Genomic DNA, 21,895 nt, shown 5'->3' on the forward strand with positions numbered 1-21,895 from the left:
TAACTGGTACTTCCTGAAGACAAAAGGTTAGTTAATATTATCAGTTGGCTTAACCATTTTTGGTAGGGCCTGTAAAACTAAAAAAACAAAATAGCAAACTGCTGAAGAAGCTGTGAAATGCAGACATTTTTAAAGAAAGCTGTCCTTTTTGTATTCTTTTCTTCTTTGATGTAATGTAGATAACAATGGACTGAAATAACATCAACAGAGGGCGTAAAATGTAAAGAGTTATCTCCATTCTTTTGAATTGACACTTAACAACAATAATGTCATCCCACACATGCTTTTTCTGTGGGTAACTACATAATTTATGATGCTGGTTTATTGTATGTAATTTTACAATTTCTTGTTATGATAATTATGATGACAGCTTTTGCTTCAAATATTAATTTGCAAGAGTTTAGTGTACCTGCAGTTTATACAAAACATATGCTTAATGTTTAAGATATCCTGTTCTATCATGCTGTGCTAGTTTCTCAATAACATTCAGAAAGTAAAGCCATTTAATATGTGCAAGACCTTCACTGTAGGCTAGACTAATATTTAGCACAGGCAAAAAAGCAGTAGCAGCTCAGACCTCAAAATAATTGATTAAGTAGCCTTTAAATATGCTCTGCTTTTTATGTGTGGTTTATATAATGACATATTACAAACTTTAAATTTTATTTGTTTTGGATGACTTTGTGAAGAATAAAGTATTCAAGAAAAAGTACAACTTACAAAAGAAAAAGCTGAAAACCATCAATGGCAGCAACAGCTGCCTATTACTTTGTACGTGTAATGGTTGGTTAAGATACACACATTACTTTATTTTCATAAAACACATAGCATGCATTTTAAAAAGCTACCCTTCATTTTAATAAACTGACTCCCACAGTTCAGAAGAAAAATATGAAAATACAAACATTTAATAAACTGTTTGTAATGAAAAAAAAATCTTAATGGTGTTTTGTAGTATGATGGAACTACCCTCAGGCTGTTTTATGAATTATGTCTGACAACAATAACCCTTGGCCTCATTTTACACAATATTTATAGCTGCTCTTAAACCACCCTAAATCAAACAGATGAACTTTTAAACTTGCAACATAAGAGACAGAGGAATAAAGTTTTTGATGAGAAGATAAAACTAATAATATAAACTTTAAAGGACCTTATATGAGGTACAGACACATGTACACACATGAACAGATACACACAAACACATGCACATATGGACACATATAAAAACACACATGCACACAAACACACACAGAGACATGCACATACGCACACACACACACACACACACACACACACACACACACACACACACACCATGCTTTTCAATATGTAATGTTTTATTTGTTAAGTAAATGTGCTTAAAACATATTGTTTATCTTATTCTTCAAGTAACCAAGCAAGCGAAAACAAAATGCTTTTTAATCAATATTTGACAATAAATTTAAAGCTGGTATGTGTACTAGTGTTGGCATTAGTCATACAAGAAGACCTGTTGTTATTAATAGTCTATGGACAGACATCAGGATTTCCAAGACTTCACGAACATTACAATAAAGTGAAGACTGACATTTAGCAGATCATGCTATAAATGCCACACAGGAAGAACATGCACGTCTTTCAGTAACTGAATCAGCTATATTTTTTCCTGCTATTCAGGAACTTCAAGAAATGAAAGAAGGGTTTTGCCTTAAAGAGGGCAGCTCTATAAATTTATCCACTTATTTGATCTTAAGAGTACCAGTTTTGCACTACTTGCACGGCTTCACTGTCACTCTCACACACACACACACACGCGCACACACACGCGCGCACACACACACACACACACACACACACCAGTAAAGCACAAGCACCATACACAAACTCAGTAAAGCACAAGCACCATACACAAACTCCAGTAAAGCACAAGCACCATACACAAACTCCAGTAAAGCACAAGCACCATACACACACAAATAAACATTGTAAATTAAAAGGCACCTTACCTGAATACATCCAGCTAACGTACATCCTTCCCGCGCAATACTGAAGACCCGCGAGATCCCAATGCTCCTTCCCGACGCGAGATCCCAATGCTCCTTCCCGACGAGATGCTCTGTCCCGAGTCCCTGCTGCTCCTCTTGCAGTCCGGACGCGACCCATAATCCTGGCGAGTCTGTGCACTGTAAAGTGCACAGGCGTCTCTGTGTCCCCTATGGGGACGGCCGACTTCTTGAGCATGCGCATAGACCGACAGTAGTCGGGACTCGGTCTATGCGCATGCGCGAAGTCCGCGAATTCTGAAAAAAATATTTTTTTTTATTTTTCAGTTTGCTTTCTTATTTTTCTTTATTTTCTTATTTTTGAGGGGGCTGCAGTCCGGCAGCCCTATGCCACGAGCCGCCCCTGTAATTAGTGCAGCATACAAAATATTGCACAATGACTACAGGAATCAATAAGACGAGGTCGGAAAAGATTGGGAAGAGAGATTAAATTTACAATTCACAAAGAAACAATGGGAGGACATATATATATGGTTCCCAAATATACAACAAAATCTAGAAGATTTAGGAATTTTACCTGGAAGTATTTGCAGAGATACGTTTTATGCCCAAAGCAGACTCCAAAGAATTTTTCCTCAGGTAGATGGCAAATGTTGGAGGTGTTATGGGGAAGAAAGTGGTAACTGGGAACATATGTTCTTGGACTGTAATAAGTTGATACACTTTGAAAATTCCCTGCAGAACACTCTGTCTGGAATACTGGGCAAGCAAATGAGTGTAACAATGGAAATTATTTTTTGAGCTGTGATACAGGATCTTAATTGCCTAGACATAGTAAAGGCCCGTTAAGTTTAATTCTAGCGGCTGTCAAAAAAGCAATTACTAGAAAATGGAAATCAAAATCTAAACCAACTATACTTGAAGTAGTGAATACTGTAACATAGATAAATGAACAGGAAGTGGGATTTTTTAGAAAAGTGTAGGAGTAAATTACATAGAGAAACATTTTATTTATTTATTTAGTTAGTTAGTTATTGACATTTGTTAACCAGGTTAGTCCAACTGAGCCAGGGGCCCATTTTCAGTGCAGACCTGAGGAGAAAAGCTCCAGAAATAATACAAGTAATTATGATATTTACAAAATATTAAAGTAGGGTCACAGAAATATAGTACAATAGTACACACACACACACACACACACACACACATATATATATATATATATATATATATATATATATATATATATATAGTATTTTGGGAACAATATATGCAGAGAAATGTTTTGGAGGAGGTATGAGGTTTAACAGTTGGCAGAAAGTGAATAATTTATGTAATTTTGCTTTGGTTATATGATATATACCAATATATGTCATGTATACTGTTTGCAAATGTGAACTTATTAATATGGTTTGATTACTTTTATATAAATATATGTGTGCCTGTGTCACAAGTGATAATTCAATAAAGGTGTTTATAAAAGAGAGACAAATCATTCTATCACTTTATACTTTAGTGATATGGCCCAACAGAATGCTGCATTTTCTAGTCTTTGACCATTACTGAACAGAAGGAAATGATGCATTCTTTATCCTTTGACCAAGCCACTTAAGTTGAAAAAGTATGATTCCTTACTAAAAAAAAAAATAAAAGGTTGGAAGACTTAGGGCTTTAGTACCTGTCTTTACATTCTATTCCTTGTAGGTCACTAACAGATCAAATCTGCCTAGCCTATAAGGCAGTGTTTGATCTGCTTCTATTTAAATGACTACATCAGCATTGAACTGTTAGTGAAGCTAACATCAAACCAGGAAACTTATTTAGTATTAAAAATAAATATAAATAATAGAAACAAGTGACAGTTTAAAATGCATTCCACAATTACGGAATATGTTTTGTCTTTATATCAAAAGTATGTCATTACCTCCTTTAAAAATAATCTTGATATGGAGGGGATTTCTGATAGGCTGCCACTCTGAGGCTAACATGCTTCTCCCTGCTGCGCTTTTCAAAACTATATAAAGCTCCTCTAAACAACCGAGTGACAAAACTCTTTGTCTGGTGGTGCAGTATTTGAGTGAAAAAGAAAATGTATGCCAGTCAAAAGAGAACCTGTGAGGTAAAGAATGCTCATAAGAACAAGCCTTTCGGAAGACGTGCTAATGGAACAACAAGAAAAAAATTGAACAGACCAAGCTAAACTGGTAGAGAATTCAGAAGAATCCTTCTTTCTAAAATTAATTTGTCATAAACTGCATAGAATAAGTAGGCTCAAGAAGTACATTGTTAGCAATGGTAAACAGTTCTAGAGACTGAGGGGCTTTAAATGAACAGAAAGACAAAGATGATGAACAAAAACTTGCAGCTGAAAACCAAAGTTCAGGTTACAGAAGCAAGACTCAGTCTAACTGAAGAGTAAGTAATAAACTATGAAGATCACTCATAATGAAATAAAATATGGTTCAAGTAGGTTCCTAGAGAGAAGATAATCTAATGAGTAGCATCCTGCCATCACCCAGAATGATACCACAGTACAAGGACAAAATGATTGACTTCAACAATTGGCTAACCTTCTGGTCTCATTCTAAGGGGATCCAGCATCTGTCAGCCTGGGATGACATGATCGACAGACCACAATGCTTTGCCAGAGATGGCCTGCACCTGTGCCCTTGGGAGTCCGGATACTGGCTAAGGCTCTTGCCACCCCTTTAGTGCCTTTTTTAATCAAGATTCAAATGAGAAATTCACCACCGTAACAGGTACAAGCAAGCAAAATCTGAGGGTAATGCTACTCAATGCTAGAAGTCTAAACCTCAAAATGCATTCAGTTGAGGCACTCCTTAAAATGGAGAACATCGACATCTGTGCAGTGATAGAAACCAGGTTCAAGGCTCCAGAGAGCACCCCTGCATTTCCAGGCTATAATTCATACCACACCTTTCAGCCACCTAACCTGGACTGAAATAATAAAGGTGGAGGCATGTCCATATTCATTAAGGATATCCACACCTCTAGGCCAGTTGCTCAGCATAATGCATCCGAGATTATCCAAATGCAACTAACTCTGGGCAAGACCGCAATCCAAATTGCAACTTGCTACAGATTCCCCACCATGCCCCAGGATTCCCACTCCTCATTTCTTGATACACTGGAAAATATTAGGGTACAACCCAACACCCTAATAATGGGTGATTTCAACTACCCCACCATTAACTAGGAAAACTACTCATGTACCAACTCTTTTGTTCAACGTTTTCTGGAATTCATAAATTCCAACGCCTTGGATCAGCTTATCCACACCCCCACCAGGGGCAGCAATATCTTAGATCTGGTCATTACCAACATGGGCGACTGGTGTTCCACACCAGAGGTCAATTCCTCGTTGGTCAGATCTGACCACAAGCTAATCAGCCTAGACATCCACATCCTGCCCTCACCCCCCATTAGGGAAACCACCGTAAAAAATTCTCCAAAGCCAACTTCGCACTTCTTAAGGCAGAAGTGGCAAACTTCACAACACCCATGCAGACGGACAATAGAGGTACAACTGCTGAATCCTACACAAATGCACTTTATAAGTACTTACACGAGTGCATGGATCATGCTATCCCTAACAGAACCAAGATGCTATCCTCCAAAAAAAGAGAGCCACTCTGGTGGTCCCCTGCCATAAACAAACTCTACAACAGAAGAAAGAAACTGTTGCAAAAAAGAGTAAAATCCTATGACTGGAAGAACTCCCTGGTCAGCCTCAGTAAGAAGCTGAGATACCTCATAAAATCCTCCAAAGCTAGTTATAAAACCAAATCACCACTGATTCTGAAGACAACCACAAAGCATTCTATAGCTATGTCAAGAATCTCAATGGCAACACTCAGATCTGCTCTGAGTTACAGCACAATGGCACTAAATATACAGAACCAACTGAAATTGCCAACATCCTGGCAGATAGGTTCAGTGCTAACTTTACCACCCCCCACCTCCTAAAGGGCCCATCTCTATACTGGAAGAATGCAAAGTTCCTGCAATCATGGCTGTACAGGCTCTCCAAAGCCAAGAACACAGCATTCATGGGACATGAAAACATCCCAGGCTGTGTTCTACATGAACTACAGAGTGAACTGGCACCTCACCTAAGCACCATGTTCAATCATAGCCTCACCTCAGGCTTTGTGCCCATTGAATGGCGCACAGCAACGGTTATCCCACTCCACAAAGGGGGAGCCACCACGGACCCTGGGAACTACTGCCCCATTAGCCTAATGAGCCTGGTCTGAAAGGCCATGGAATGTATCATCATGGAACTTATAAACAAAGACATTGGTAATATCCAAACTCTAGACCCCCACCCAGTTTGAGTTTATAAAGGGCAGATCATGTCTCCTAAACCTGACTGACTTCTTTGAAGCAGTCTCCAAAGCTGTAGACGAGGGTAAGGTAGTTCAAACAGCCTATCTAGATCTCACAAAGGCTTTTGACACCATCCCCAACTCCGGAATTATAGATAAACTCACTAAACTAGGTATAAATCCCTATGTCACAAGATGATTGCCAACTGGCTCACTGACAGAACCCACACTGTGAAAGTAGGAAACTCCAAATCCGACTTCAGACCTGTGACAAGTGGAGTACCACAGGGTTCAGTCCTGGGTCCTCTCCTGTTTGGTATCTACTTTTCTGAAGTAAAAGCTAACACAAAAGGTCTTTGACTAATGAAGTTCGCAGATGACTGCAAATTAGGAGCCATAATTGAAACTCCCAACAATGTGAACATCCTATAAAAGGGCCTCACTGAAACAGATACCTGGTGTCAAAGCCATGGCCTCAAGCTCAATGCCAAAAAGTGCATTGTCATCCCCTTTAGTAAAAACTCTGTACCCATGAGCTACCACATAGGTGGTAGTCTACTTAACACCAAAAGTGTGATAAGAGACCTTGGTACACAAATAGACAGTAGTCTCTCCTTTGATAATCACATCACCGCAGTAGTCAGGAAAGGTTTACTATTGAAATTGCGAACAGCACTTGGGCGACAGTCGGATAGTCGAATGTATAAGGTCGTAAACACGGATGTCGAAGACATAATAATCAATCTAGGAATAGTTTTAACATGGGTCAAGGTAGGGAAGATGTTTGTAGTAGGGAATAATACTGGTGACTCCATAGTCAGACACACTGACGTCCCACTCACCAGGCTGAACAAGGAGAGGGTCACAGTAAGCTGCCTATCGGGCGCTAGAATCCGCCACATAACACAAGCACTCGGGTCACTCCACGGCAAGTACAAATATGACACAGTCATTGTCCATGCTGGTGTGAACGACCTGAGACGTACCTCCCTGGACTACATGAAAAGAGACATAGAGGAGCTCTCTGATTATGTAGCCCAGGCAGGTATGACCCTGACCCTGAGCAGTATTCTTCCTTCACCAAGAATGATGCCACAATATAGAGACAAGATGATCAGCTTTAACAATTGGCTTAATGTCTGGTGTCATTCAAAGGGGATCCAGTGTGTCTGCCTGGGATGACATGCTTGACAAGCCACGCTGCTTCGCAAGGGACGGCTTGCACCTGTCACCCCTGGGATTCCGGATATTGGCTAAGGCTCTTGCCACCCCTATAGTGCCTTTTTTAGGCAAGGCTCAAATTCTAAACCTACCACCCTAGAAAACAAAAATGGGAAGAAACTGAGGGTAATGCTGCTCAATGCCAGAAGTCTAAATCTCAAAATGCACGCACTTAAGGCCCTTCTCAGTATGGAGAACATCGATGTCTGTGCTGTAACTGAAACCTGGTTCAAGGCTCCTGAGAGTACCCCGGCACTATTAGGTTTTACCTCATATCATGCGTTCCGGCCCCAAAACCCGGACCACACCACAAAAGGAGGGGGTGTATCCATATTCATAAAGGATACCCACACCTCCAGGTTGGTGGCAACGCACAAAGCTTCGGAAACCATCCAGGTGCAACTAACCATAGGCAAAACTGCTCTACAAATTGTAGCATGCTACAGGCCACCCTCTCAAACTCAGGAACCCCACACAGCCTTCCTGAAGACACTGGAGGGTATAAATGTATCTCCAAACACCATCATATTGGGTGACTTCAACTACCCGAATATAGACTGGGAACATTACTCAAGCCCTAACTTTCTAGCCCAATGGTTCCTGGAGTTCATAAATTCAAATGGCATGGAACAGCTAGTCACTGTACCCACGAGAGGAGAAAATATACTAGATCTCATTATCACAAACATGGGGACAAAATGCTCCACACCGGAAGTATATCCCTCATTGGCGAGATCTGATCATAAACTAATCTCACTGGAAATCCACACCCCGTCCCCACCCCAAACAAAAAAGACCACAGTGAAGAACTTCTCTAAAGCAAACTTCACACTACTCAAGACTGGCTTGGTATCCTTCAAGGCCCCTGAGCCAGTGGAAACCACAACCCAAGCTGTGGAAGCCCTTACAAATGCCTTCTATGAAACGTCCAGGACTGCATGGATCAGGCAATCCCAAATAAAACCAAGACTGTTTCCACAAAGGGCAAACGTCCAGTCTGGTGGACCCCAGCCATTAACAAACTTTACAATAAGAGGAGAAAGCTATTACATGATAGAACAAAATCCATAAAAGGGAAGTCACCCCTGATCATTATTAGTAAAAAAATACGAGCACTCATAAAATCAACTAAGGCCAATTTTGAGAGAAAAATTGCCATGGATTCAAAGGACAATCATAAGGCCTTTTTCAGCTATGTTAGGAACCTGGGTGGAAACTCCCAGATATGCTCAGAATTAGTCCAAAATGATACAAAAATCACTGAACCCACAGACATTGCCAACATACTGGCAGACAGGTTCAGTGCAAACTTCACCCCTCTCCCCTAAAGGAGAGATAACTATCCCAGCGGAGTGTAGCCTCCCAGACATCTCAAATGCGCAGGTGAAAGCTGCTCTCTCTAAAGCTAAAAACACAGCATCAATGGGACCGGATGGTGTCCCCGGCTGTGTGCTACGAGCTAAATGAGGAATTAAACCCGCACATAAGGCAGCTGTTTAATCTCAGCCTTACCACAGGATACGTGCCCAAGGAGTGGCGTACGGCAACTGTGGTCCCACTCCACAAAGGCGGTGCCTCTACAGACCCTGGTAATTACCGCCCCATACGCTTAACAAGTCTAGTCTGCAAAGCTATGGAGAGGATCATAATGGAGCTCATAAACAAAGATATAGGGGACTTGCAGACATTGGACCCGACCCAGTTTGGCTTCGTCAAGGGCAGATCATGCCTTTTGAACTTGGTCGACTTCTTCGAAACAGACACCAAGGCCATTGATGAGGGAAAGGCAGTCCATACAGCCTACCTTGACCTTGCAAAGGCTTTTGACACAATACCACACTCGGGTATTGTAGAAAAACTTACCAGCTTAAATGTAAACCCATATGTCACAAGATGGGTTGCAAACTGGCTTAAGGACAGAACCCACAGGGTTAGAGTTGCTGGCGCTATGTCAGACTCCAAGCCGGTCACAAGTGGTGTCCCACAGGGCTCGGTCCTTGGCCCCCTATTGTTCGGCATCTACTTCTCAGAAGTACAGGCCAACATGGGAGGACTTTGGCTGACAAAGTTTGCAGACGACTGCAAATTGGGCGCCATAGTGGAAAGTGCATCGGGCATGGATATCCTTCAGAAGGGACTCACAGAAACAGATAGCTGGTGCCAGAGCCATGGCCTGAAGTTAAACGCCAAAAAATGTATAGTCATACCCTTCGGGAAAAACAAGGTAACCCCAAGCTACCATATAGGTGGCAATCCACTAAGCACAGAAGAGGTTATCAGGGACCTGGGCACCGAGGTTGACAGTGGCCTTTCTTTTGACACTCACGTTGCTAAAGTGGTTAGAAAGACCTTCTACATTGCCCACCTGATCATGAAGGGATTCACATCCAGATCTAGTGAGGTCATTGTTCCCCTGTACTCTTCACTTATCAGACCAATGATCGAGTACAATGCCCCATTCAGGATGTATCTCACCCGACATCTGCAGCAATTGGAGAGACCCCAAAAGTTCCTCACCAAAAGGATAAAGGGACTCCAAAATCTGTCATATGCTGCCAGATTGAAGAAACTCCAGCTCTATTCAGTCGCATACCGTCTGCTCAGAGGTGACATGTGCCTGACATACAAGGCCATGTCCAACCCAGAATTAATGGACATGCTCCACCTCAAAAAATCCAAATCCACCAAAACCACTAGAGCAAGTGACTTAAACCTTAGCACGGATATAAATAGGACGTGCTGGAGGGATAGATTTATCACTCAGAGACTCCCTATACTGTGGAATAAAATCCCGGTCCATGTGAGGCAGAGCACCTTGCTGGCTCTGTTCAAAAGAAATCTTGACCTGTGGATGGGAGATCGTAGGTTTACCCTGGGAATCATCTCTGTGTCACTGCTGGACAGAGGCACAACAAACTAATGGGCACAGTATTTTTTCATATAAGGGGTGGCATAAGCCACAAAACTTTAGGCTAGGCTTATAAGTGCCTTAGGGCAGATAGCCTAGTATAAACCTATGAACCTATGAACCTATGAACACCTACCTCGACCCATGTTAAAACCGTTCCTAGATTGATTATTTTGTCTTCGACATCCTTGTTTACGACCTTATACATTCGACTATCTGACTGTCACCCAAGTGCCGTTCGCAATTTCAATAGTAAACCATCAGGAAATCCTTCTATGTGGCACACCTCATCACAAAAGATTTCTCATCCAGGAAAAAAGAGGTCATTGTTCCCCTCTACTCATCACTCATTAGACCTATTACAGAGTACAACACCTCTGTTGTTATGTACCTCACAAGACATCTACAACAACTGGAAAGGCCGCAGAAATACCTCACAAAGAGGATTATGGGCCTCAAACAGATGCCCTACGCAGACCGTCTAAAGAAACTCCACCTTTACTCCATCGCATATCGCCTACTCAAAGGTGATCTCTGCCTAACATACAAAGCTATGTCAAACCTAGAGCTGTTGGACATGCTCCACTTAAAGAAATCCCAATCCCTCCGAGCTACACGCTCTAGGGACCTAAACCTTGTCACCACTATAAACAGAACATGCTGGAGGGATAGATTTCTGTCCAAGAGACTTCCCATACTCTGGAACAAACTACCTATCTATATCAAACAAAGCTCCTCATTAGCACTCTTCAAGAAAAATCTTGATGATTGGATGGGAAATAGGAAATTCACCCCGGGGATCACCTCTGTGGTTCTGCTCGCCAAGGGCACAGGAATATAACTTTCTTGGGTGGCGAAAGCCTTTTTGGCTAGGCTTGTATAGGCCCTAGGGCCGATAGCCTAGTACCTACCTATGAACCTATGAATGCATGGCTTACATAACTAAGTTCCTGGCTAAGTGGATCAGGAAGCATGAGGAAGAGTTTAAACTGGAATGTGCGCACCACACTTTGTGTCTGCTCCACAAGACCAGATGCAACCATCAAGAGTGATCTGTGCCCAGTCTGAGTCTTTTACTCAAAAGGAACAAGTACTAGTGAATCTCAAGAAAGCCAATAGGCAGCCAATATATCGGGATAATAGGATCTATCTTGACTAGATATACTCTTTGATTATGAGAAAGAGAAGGAATGCCTTTATTCTTAGCATCAAATTGTGCAAACAAAATTCACTGAGATTTCATCTAGAGTACAAAGTAGTATCTGAAGTTTTTTTTCTGTTGGAAGAGTGAACCTTCAAAGACATCTCCAAGACTAGTGTCCAAAACTTTAAACCAAATATAACTTCATCTAAGGGGCACAGGTATAGGCAAATGAGCTGAGCTACCTAGAACTTAGCCAAGAAACCATCACTGCTCTTTAGGAGACAGTTACTGCGATAAGAGCAAGCAGCTTTGGTGTTCAAGCTGCATAAAGAGAAAGCTGTGACAAAATAGCAGCTAGCAGTGACAGAAAAAAGATCAGGAGTGGCAAATTAAACTGTGATACTGATTTCACCTTGTACTTTGCTACTCAGAGTTCTACTGATGCTGATGAGTTAGAAAAATCGGGTTGCCATAATGCCATGACTTCAAATGGTGTGTAAGCAGTCTCAGTTAAACAAAGGAAAACATTTGTGAAGCATTTCTTTTCTCAAAAAGGTAAAGGGTGTTCTGGGAAGGTTTAGCAGAGACTATCGAAGGTCATTGTGATGACTAGATATGGAAGACATTAAAGGAAGGAAATGAGAAGCAACACTTTAGATATAGCTAAGATGAATGTTTTAGATTCACTGAAGCTACAGTACTGCACTATAACAGATTCTGGGGATCTAATGGGTATCTTAGTAGGGAGGCAAGAGAAAACTGCTTTTATTATACCATGACCCCCCCCAAAACGTGCACGCTGATTGGCCAGCATGCACATTGTAAATCGAGTTATACTAATGGAAAAAGGTCCGTCGCCGGACTTTTTCCATTAGTATAACTCTACTTTTAAAACACTGTCTCGCTATGTTAAATGGGTTTAACATAGCGAGACAGCTTTAAAATAAGCAACAGAGATCTCCGTTGCTTATTTTAAAGCTGTCTCGCTATGCTAAACCCATTTAACATAGCGAGACAGGTTTTGAAAAAAAAGCAACGGAGAAAGCAAGATCTCTGTTGCTTTTTACTGTTTCGCTATGGTAAATGGGTTTAACATAGCGAAACAGTAAAAAGCAACGGAGATCTTGCTTTCTCCGCTGTTTTTGCTATATAGCTCTGATGTACTGCGCAGGCGCGCAGTACATCAGAACTGCCGCGGATGCCAGACTTCTGCGGAAGGGCAGTAAACAGGCATTATACTATGCCATTATTTAAGAAAAGTAATAGTTTCTTTTCTTAAATAATGTCATGGTATAATAGCAATAACCCGCTTCTGGGTGTGGGTAATGCTGTATTTACCCACGGTTGGCTTTGTTTGGTCCCTCGGGCTTCGCCCTCGGGACCAAACCACGTCAACCGTGGGTAAATCCAGCATTACCCACACCCAGGCGTGGGTTATTGCTATAATCATTCTCCTTGGAGAATATGTGGATCTTCTGGGTGTCACAAGGACTGTAGCTCCACTGGAAATGTGCATCTGAGTATGCAAATATGTGAAAGCATATGATATGGAAATGTTTCATCAGGTAGAGATTTGTAAGTCATTACTATCTGAAATAGTCAAGTAGCTATTAATGATATGTTTTAACAACAGTGTGTTGTGGGGTGGGGGTAACTCCTGCCTCAGATGTGACTAGTACTTGTGATGGAGGCCAGTGCTGAGGATGGATATGGAGCCCATTCCTTGGAAGCTGAAATTGAATGTATTTTACTGTTTAGGTTTTTATATGTTGTTAATTTAGCTATGAATTTGGGTGGGTGGATACAATGCTTCTTGGATGGGCTGTTTTCTAATGTGTTCATGAAAAAGTATTTAAAAGAGACTGCAAAATGAACAGTCAATTAAATGTACACAACACATTGATATTTGAGGTAATGTATATGTCTGCATTGCAGCAAAGCTAGTTTGTCTAGGTGCTCATGCTGGCTGGAGGAAAATCAACAAGAATGTTTTATTATAGGAGGGGGTTTCCTTGTTAAATATTCATTTAGATTGTCCTGGAGGGGTAGGAGGCTAAAATAGAAAGCAACCTAAATATGAAATGTTGCAGGTATTATTTGAAAGGGGATATGGTTTTAAATTATTTAGCAGGAAGGTTAACACTCAAGGAGAGAGAGAGAGAGAGAGAGATGTTACTTTAATTTGAAAATATCAACTATCAGTAGTCACTTTACAGTATACACATTTAACCCTTTAAACCTGGATCCTGAATTATCTTGACAGAATGATAAAACAGCTTGAATACGCGTGCCGCCATGGTTTAGTTTTAATTGGTGAAATCAATTTTAAAATAAAATAAAAATTTTTTTTTCTTCTAGATATCAGCAAAGTAACTGACTAATCAGCAAGGTACAGTAACTACACTAGCCAAATAACTACCTAGCTGTTTCCCCTTGAAATCTAACCCAGAACTGAGAGGTCATGCTATATTATTAAAACATGCTTGCTTCTTGAGAGGAAAGCTATGGCAATTCTGGATAAGATATTAAAGAGCAAAAACATTGCATTGTCAACTAATGACAATATTGTCAAAGCTATGTTCTTCCAGTAGCTGTGAGGACTGGACTATACGCAAGGCTGTGTGCCGGGGGTGGGGGTCCATGCTTCTGAACTGTGGTGGTGGAGAAAACATTTGAGAATTCTGTGAACAGCAACAAGATTAACTCTATCAGTGCTTGAGGAAGTAAACCCAGACTGTTCACTAAAATGAATGCTAAAAAAATAAATACAAACTATAAATTTGAACTCGGATACTTTGGCCACATGACACAAAGATTCAACAGAGAAAGCACTGATTTGGGGGAAAAGATCAAATACAAAAGAAGAAAAAAGTGGGGGAGGGCAAGATGGATAGAATGAATTAAAAAAGAGAGAGGGATTCAAACCGACTTGCTATGCTAAAGCCACTGTGTTCGTGAAGGACTGGATACAACTAAACAAAAACAATATGATGGAAGGTGAAATAAGCTCACAGGAAATCACAGGTACTACATAATCAAATCTGTTTCTTATTAGATGTGTAAAAGGCCACTTCATGTGATGACAAAGCACCACTGTGGACTGAAGTTATGACTCAATTTTTATGAAAATTTCAAATATTTATATTGACTACCGAGTTTTAGCTAATTATGGTAAGTGTGTCTGACAAACTGTTGGGCATGCAAGAAGTTTACATCTGCTTGTGTAGCACTTTAGTAAAACTGTATTGCTCCAGCATAATTAAATTTAGGATTTGCTCTTGCAGGAATGCCTCCTTAGCTAAGAAAAGCTTCATGTTTGTTTCATTTGCATTAATGTATACATACCATGGTATAATATTTTTAATTATCCTTTAGAGTGTTGATCCTTTGTTTTACCATTTTTCATAGGCTCTCTTGGTATAGGATATTACTTCACAACAGGAAGGAGGACTAGGTAACTTATTTTATGGATTCTCTTTCATCCCTTCCTTTATGGATTTTTCTTTTTGCTTTTATGCTTTTAATAGAATTTTCTCATTCTTCTTTCATGGAGTCTTAGTTTTTCAATTACATTATTATTATTTTTGAATAAATCTGTCTTTCTAGGACGTTACCTATGTTCGGTCAAATAACCAGATTTTGTTTTAAGGTTTCCTGAAATATTAATTCTGAAAAGAAAATGTAAAACAAAAACATTAAAAATGGCAAAAAATATTGCAGGGGATCAAGTCCCCTGCACCCCAGCCCCATGTGGGAGACTTAATCCCCCACATCACCTTAAGTTATTTTTACCAACTATACAGTTACAGTACAGAGGTGCAAAAGGCAAAAGCTTCATTAAAGTGCACTATCACCTCACACAATAAAACACCTTGTTCACAGGTTCATATTCCCATAGGTAATTACTAGGTTAGCTGCCATTGTGAGCCATTTTAAGTCAAGCCATTTTCCCTTTCCATTTGGTTATAGACTGGCTTTACCCATCCCATGGTTGATAATTATATATTATCCCTAATGAGAATAACTGAGACCATACCATAGATAAATTGAGGGGACTCATGCATGGAATAAAGCATTTAGGAGCTGCCATTAGTTGCAAAGGGGGCAGTCCTAAGGTCAGTTTTCTGTTTCCCATCCATAGATCTAAGCTGCACTTGAATATGGATAGGGATAAACTTTGTTTTATGTGGATGGGGAGTCTGCTCCATAGCAGTAGTATCCTCTGCAAGATACACCTGTCCCTCCACACCATTCTGTTGATGTCACAGAAGAGGTTTAGATCCCTAGACTGAATATTTCTGTTGCCATTTGACGTGCTGATGTGCAGTGTATCCATCAGTAGTGGGATACCTTGTATGGCAGACACAGGTCACCTCTTAGCAGCCTGTAGGATGCCGAGTATAATGACAGGGATTTTAGTTAGTCCATGTAGGACATGTTGTTTAGGCCTTGTATCCTTTTAGTAAGGTTTCTATGTGGGCATTCCAATTACTGCATGTATCTGGACATATACATACCAAAGAGGACATTATATTCAATAACTGGCCTAATGAGGACTGAGTAAATGGTTATTGTGGTTGCACAAGCCACAGCACTGATATTTTAAAATAAAGAATGATGCTCAGGAAAGTATCAACAAAGTGGGAGTATGCCATATCACCTTCTCCAAGACTTTCAGCCTTGTAGTTCTTAGAATATTGAGTAGCTCAGAGAAAAATATACATTTAGTGTGAAACTCATTTAAGATTATTTACCTACCACATTCACAATTGTTTACTAACTTCACCAAGGATGTCTTCAGCAGTACAAACTGTGCAAATCTCAAAAATGTTAACACTTACATCCTCAAATAGCTTTACTGGCACAGTTTAGCCTAATATACACAGATGCTTCTATGTTTATTGATCCTGAATTAACCACCTGCAATGGGGAACACAGTGTAGAAGCTAACAATTTTAAAATGAAAACAAAAAAAAAAAAAACAGAATATGGCATATGACAGTTCTGATAGTTCTGGCTTGCATAGACTGATGCACTTTAAAAATGAAGGTGACACACTAGTCTGAGTCAGGTATTGACCTCATGCAGGGAGACAAAAAACATTTTGAGTAACAAACTAAGGGAAGAGGAAATCCCATAAGTTGTACTACTGCACAAATTCTCCCTGAAGGAAGACTGTAACTAAAATTTAAATATGATATACATTTTCAGTTTACCAATAATAAACAAAAGACACAGTGTCCAAAAATGAAACTTCATATGTTATGCCGTCAGCAATGAAGAAAGAAGTTTGATGGATGATCACCAGGCACAGTATGACCAACCTGCAATGTCAACTTTTTCTAAATATATTCTGTTTAAAGAGCAGCAGGTGAGCTATGAGATGTCATTAGCATACCTAATATATCACTAATCAAATCTAGTTATTAGAGCATTGACTACTTGCCATTCTAGAATAGACAGCTACTCTTTACTACAAATTTCAGTTCACAAGGAAGAAAATGAATATATAGTCCATCAAGACCTGATAGTGTGGTTCAATGCTAAGTATGAGTGGGGAGAAAGACATTGTTTTTGTACAGTGAATACAGCCTTCACTCATGTTTGGGGATAAGTCTGTGAGACTGGCATATTGTCTTATGGGATTACAAATCATTTTTGTATGGTAAATTATACTGGCCTCACTTCACATCTTAATGACAATGCTCCTTGTATCTTTTTAATCTAATTAAGGAAGGATTCAAAACTTACTGAATGGCAGACTGAGATATGAGCTCACCCAATGGAGCACCACTTGATGGCCCCAGATTGCAATAACACATACTGACAGACAAAAGCTGACTGTGTCCTTGTAAGCCTAGCACAAAGCGCTTCAGTCCTTCATCTCCAAATCTGAAAGAAAGAAAACATAAAGATACTTGAAAATGTTTGTAAATTTGTTGACAGTTTCTTAAGCTGATAGGAAACTGTGCAATATGTGATCATTTTGCAAACAATGCAAAGTAGCCGGAAGAAAACCGTGGCCACATGAGACATACAGACCATAAGCTTCAACAGTGCTTTTTACCCTTAACATGTAAAATTCAGGTTAAATTATAAAACAAGGTAAAAATAGAAGGGAAAACTAAATTAATGTTCATTCATTTATTAATTTATTTATTAATCAGCTATTGTTTGTGCTACTAGTTCCTCTGACATAAGAAAAAATGGTGATCAGGATTCAGAATATGGTAGACTTAACTACAGAAAATCTATACTAAGTAAAACAGCGATGTTTTACAACCGTACCCCCCCCAAGCCATGTTGGGCAGGAATGGGCATGGCCATAGTGATCGACATGCCTAATGGCCGGGATGAAGCAAGCAAATGATGCATGAATGACATGTCATGCAGATTTTCCTGTGACATCACGAGTAGTGTACCTGCTTCCTTAAAGAAGTGCGATCTTGGAGTTGGTATATTTGTATTTATATACATGGGGGGTGCAGGGGGGCTGGCAAAAAGCACAGGGAAAAAAATATATTTGTGGGGTACATGGATACATGGATGTCTTTGCCACAAACTCTTGAAGCCAGAGGTTGAAAAGATCAGATTCAAATTATGTTATGTTTATTCACTTAAACAATGATGTTCGAACAATAACGAGAAAATCAAATATAACTTAAATAATAGCATGTTAGGCAGTGACAACATTTAAAAAAATAAAATGGTGTAGAAAAAGATAAAAAGTACAAAATAATATACTCTGAGCAGTCCCTGTTACAAAAGATAATTAAAGTATAAGATTCTATTTTGCCAGCATGGCTAATTTCTCTTGCAGGTGCTGAGATGTTCCCATTAAGTGAAGCTGGGAATGAAGAACAATATGATGTCAGACTTGACAGTGAATCAGATAAGGAGAATCAGAGAATCAGCAGCCTAGACTGTGACTATTTCAGAAAACTATGTGCAAACAGATGATTTATCGTGCGTATTTTTTCAGCTTTCTATACTTTGGATTGATATTATTTATTTGGGTACTGGTTCACGCATGTCAGTAATAACAAATGAATATTCATGCTAACTTCCTCACCATCTTCATGTTTATTCATGTCGGCAGCCTGCTGGGTGGGGTTTAGGTAGGACTTGCTACTGCGCATCGGAGGGAGGGGTACTGTTGTAAAACAATGCCAGTAAAACTACAGAAGAATATAGTGGTGCTGTAAGAAGCTTGTCACCTCATTGCAAGAGATTCTCCAGTTTGATTCTACAATGGGGTACCTTGTGTGTGGAGTCTGCATGTCCTCTTTGCACCCACATGAGTTTCTCAAGGTGCTCTGGTTTTCACTCACTTTACAAAAACATGCATCAAGTTGAAAAGTAATCTTCCAAAGTGCCTACAGGTGTGCGTTTGTGCATGCGAGTGTGTGTGTGTGTGTGTGTGTGTGTGTGTGTGTGTGTGTGTGTGTGTGTGTGTGTGTGTGTGTGTGTGTGTGTGTGTGTGTGTGTGTGTGTGTGTGTGTGTGTGTGTGTGTGTGTGTGTGTGTGTGTGTGTGTGTGTGTGTGTGTGTGTGTGAGTGTGTGTGTGTGTGTGTGTGTGTGTGTGTGAGTGAGTGAGTGAGTATGCATTTTGTGAAAAACAATGTCCTGTCCAGAATGAAATTCAAAACTTTGCAAACACTGAATGCTGGGAATAGACTCCCATATCTTAGTGACCTTGTATAAGATAAAGCAGGTAAAAGGATATTATATATTTTAGCTGGAAACACGAAATGACAAAAAAAAAATTGTCATCCAACTGGGCAGCATAGATGTGTGAAGCATCCACCATAAAGCAGATATTCAATATCCTTTTCCTGTCCTTACTTCACACATTTGAGACATACTATACCCTTGGAACCCAGCACAGCCTAAGGTTTTCTAGCAGTGGTCAGCACCTGTGTCACTGCTGCCACCAGTAGCTGCACATAATTTGATACCAAAGTCGAGAATGAGCAAATAAATGTGTGTGTGTGTGTGTGTGTGTGTGTGTGTGTGTGTGTGTGTGTGTGTGTGTGTGTGTGTGTGTGTGTGTGTGTATATCTATTTGTATGTGTATATAATATATGCATATTTATACACTATATCTTTATATATATATATATATATATATATATATATATGTGTGTGTGTGTGTGTGTGCGTGTGTGTGTTGTGCACATGAATATGAACGTGTGCATGTGTATCACTTGATGACCCTATCTGAATAAATGTGTGCATATTCCTATATATATCTGAACACCTAAGTGTATATATGTATGTGTATATATATATATATATATATATATATATATATATATATATGTGTGTGTGTGTGAGAGGATGTGTTTGACTATGCCATTAATAGTTAACATTTCATTATTTATCAATGGTAATTTCTTAAATACTAGAATGGATATTACACAGAACAGAGAAAATTTTAAATTAAAATAAACCAAATACAAAAGGAAACCAATAAACATACTTTTGGATAAGTAAAAAAATAGTAATAACACACAAAACCCATGTTTAAATGGAAGGCTTTGCCCCTACAGTCCCCACCATGGGGGCTCTTCCATCACACCTCTTAACTTATATATACTAATTCAATGGTCACACAACTGCGAACAAAAAGGAAACTCCTAAGGATTGCAAGAGTCACTTCTAGGTGACTCAAAAGATCCTGTATTTGATTATGAGTTCATGCAACAGTTTGTAACAGCAAAAAAAGCAGTCAACAAGTTGCACACTTGATCAGCTGCCAGGAAACCATACACACGCACATACATTTATATATATATATATATAAAACAACACACACATATATCTATCTTTATATATATATATATATATAGAGAGAGAGAGAGAGAGAGAGATGTGTGTGTATAGGATCACAAATCATCAGAAAAATATCAGCACACAAGCACCAGATCACATGCAGAAAATTAAACCCCTCCTCCCATCTTAAACAAATTCTCACTCTTAACACTGCACAAATTTTACAGTTGGAATGAAGCTTAATTTCGACAGGATTGGTTTCACATCTACTGACAGTATGCTTTTAAGGCTAAGTACATAAATGTTCTAAAACACGCACTTTGTGTGTTTGATCAATGAGCTTAGTTTCCTAGAAAATCCATTTGTCTTTTTTTCTGTAGAAGTAGTACGTTTAATTCTGCACATTACTACATTTGGAGAGTACATAAACATGAATAAAATGCATGCAGTTCATGACAGCCTACTCTAGTAAGACAATTCGGTATCAGTGTAGAACATAATAGTACTTGTGTGGGTTCAGTTTATTCAGCAGGATTTGGGTGGTGAACTGACAACAGATTATTTACTCATGATGGTGAATTATTATGCTAATTTGTAATGGTTATCTCAAATGAAAGCAGAGTAGTAGCACTTTAGAGGACGGCACCTAAACTACACAATGATTATATTGAATACTTTGTGAATACAAATGTCTTATCAGAAAATAAAAGATGAAACACAGTCTAAGAAAACACACATGAGGGGGAGGGCTGGCATAATGATTAAGGTCTTAACCTCTGAGACACAAGGTACAGGGTTTGAGTCTGACCTCTGGTGATTGGCTAGGCTTATAATAGTCTGCAGACTGATCACCTAGTATTAACCCCCCCCCCCCTTGCCATCCTCCATGAAATACCTACTAGCATAACCCCCAACTATTAACACAAAGCAGGACCTAACGGCACTCGCTAAGGCCAAAAACACAGCCCTAACAATATCCCGGGATGTCTCATAAATACCTTGAAACATGACCTATCAGGACCACTTGAGTCACTTTTCAACTATAGCCTGAAAACAGGCTTTCTACAACAATGGAGGACTGCAACAGTTATTCCACTTCAAAAGAATGGACCACTAACTGACCTCAGAAACTGCAGACCAATTAGTCTGACTTGTCTAATATGCAAAGCCATAGAATAAATTGTGATGGAAATGATCAACAAAAACATAGGCAACCTTCAGACACTGGACCTATCCCAGTATGGCTTTTCCAAGAGAAGATCATGCCCATTAAACCTGGTGAACTTCTTTGAGAAAGTCACCATGGCAATGGATAAGGGGAAAATGGTGCATACTGCCTACCTGGACCTAGCTAAGGCATTTGATACAATGCCCCACTCATGTATAGTTGACAAACTCACCAAACTGGACATTAACCCCTACATAACTCACTTGATTTCCAGCTTTAAAACAAGAAACAAAAATGAGAGCAAGTGGCGCCAAAAACAAACCAAAACCAAAGCTGAGCGTCACA

General features: G+C 39.7%; 1 protein-coding gene across 3 annotated transcripts in view; it reads right to left on the reverse strand.

The window, feature by feature from the left end:
- Positions 1-21,895, reverse strand: part of LOC122801571 — a 906,449-nt gene that overhangs the window by 478,958 nt on the left and 405,596 nt on the right. For 2 of the 3 annotated variants that reach the window (XM_044071011.1, XM_044071013.1), the window contains one exon: positions 17,359-17,499. The exons of the other annotated variant lie outside the window; for it this stretch is intronic. In XM_044071011.1, coding sequence (XP_043926946.1) covers positions 17,359-17,499 — 141 coding nt within the window. The remainder of the gene's footprint in view (positions 1-17,358; positions 17,500-21,895) is intronic. 3 annotated transcript variants of the gene reach the window in all.

This window comes from Protopterus annectens, chromosome 5.part0, assembly GCF_019279795.1.
Source record: "Protopterus annectens isolate FY-2018-M chromosome 5.part0, PAN1.0, whole genome shotgun sequence".
NCBI lineage: Eukaryota > Metazoa > Chordata > Ceratodontiformes > Protopteridae > Protopterus > Protopterus annectens.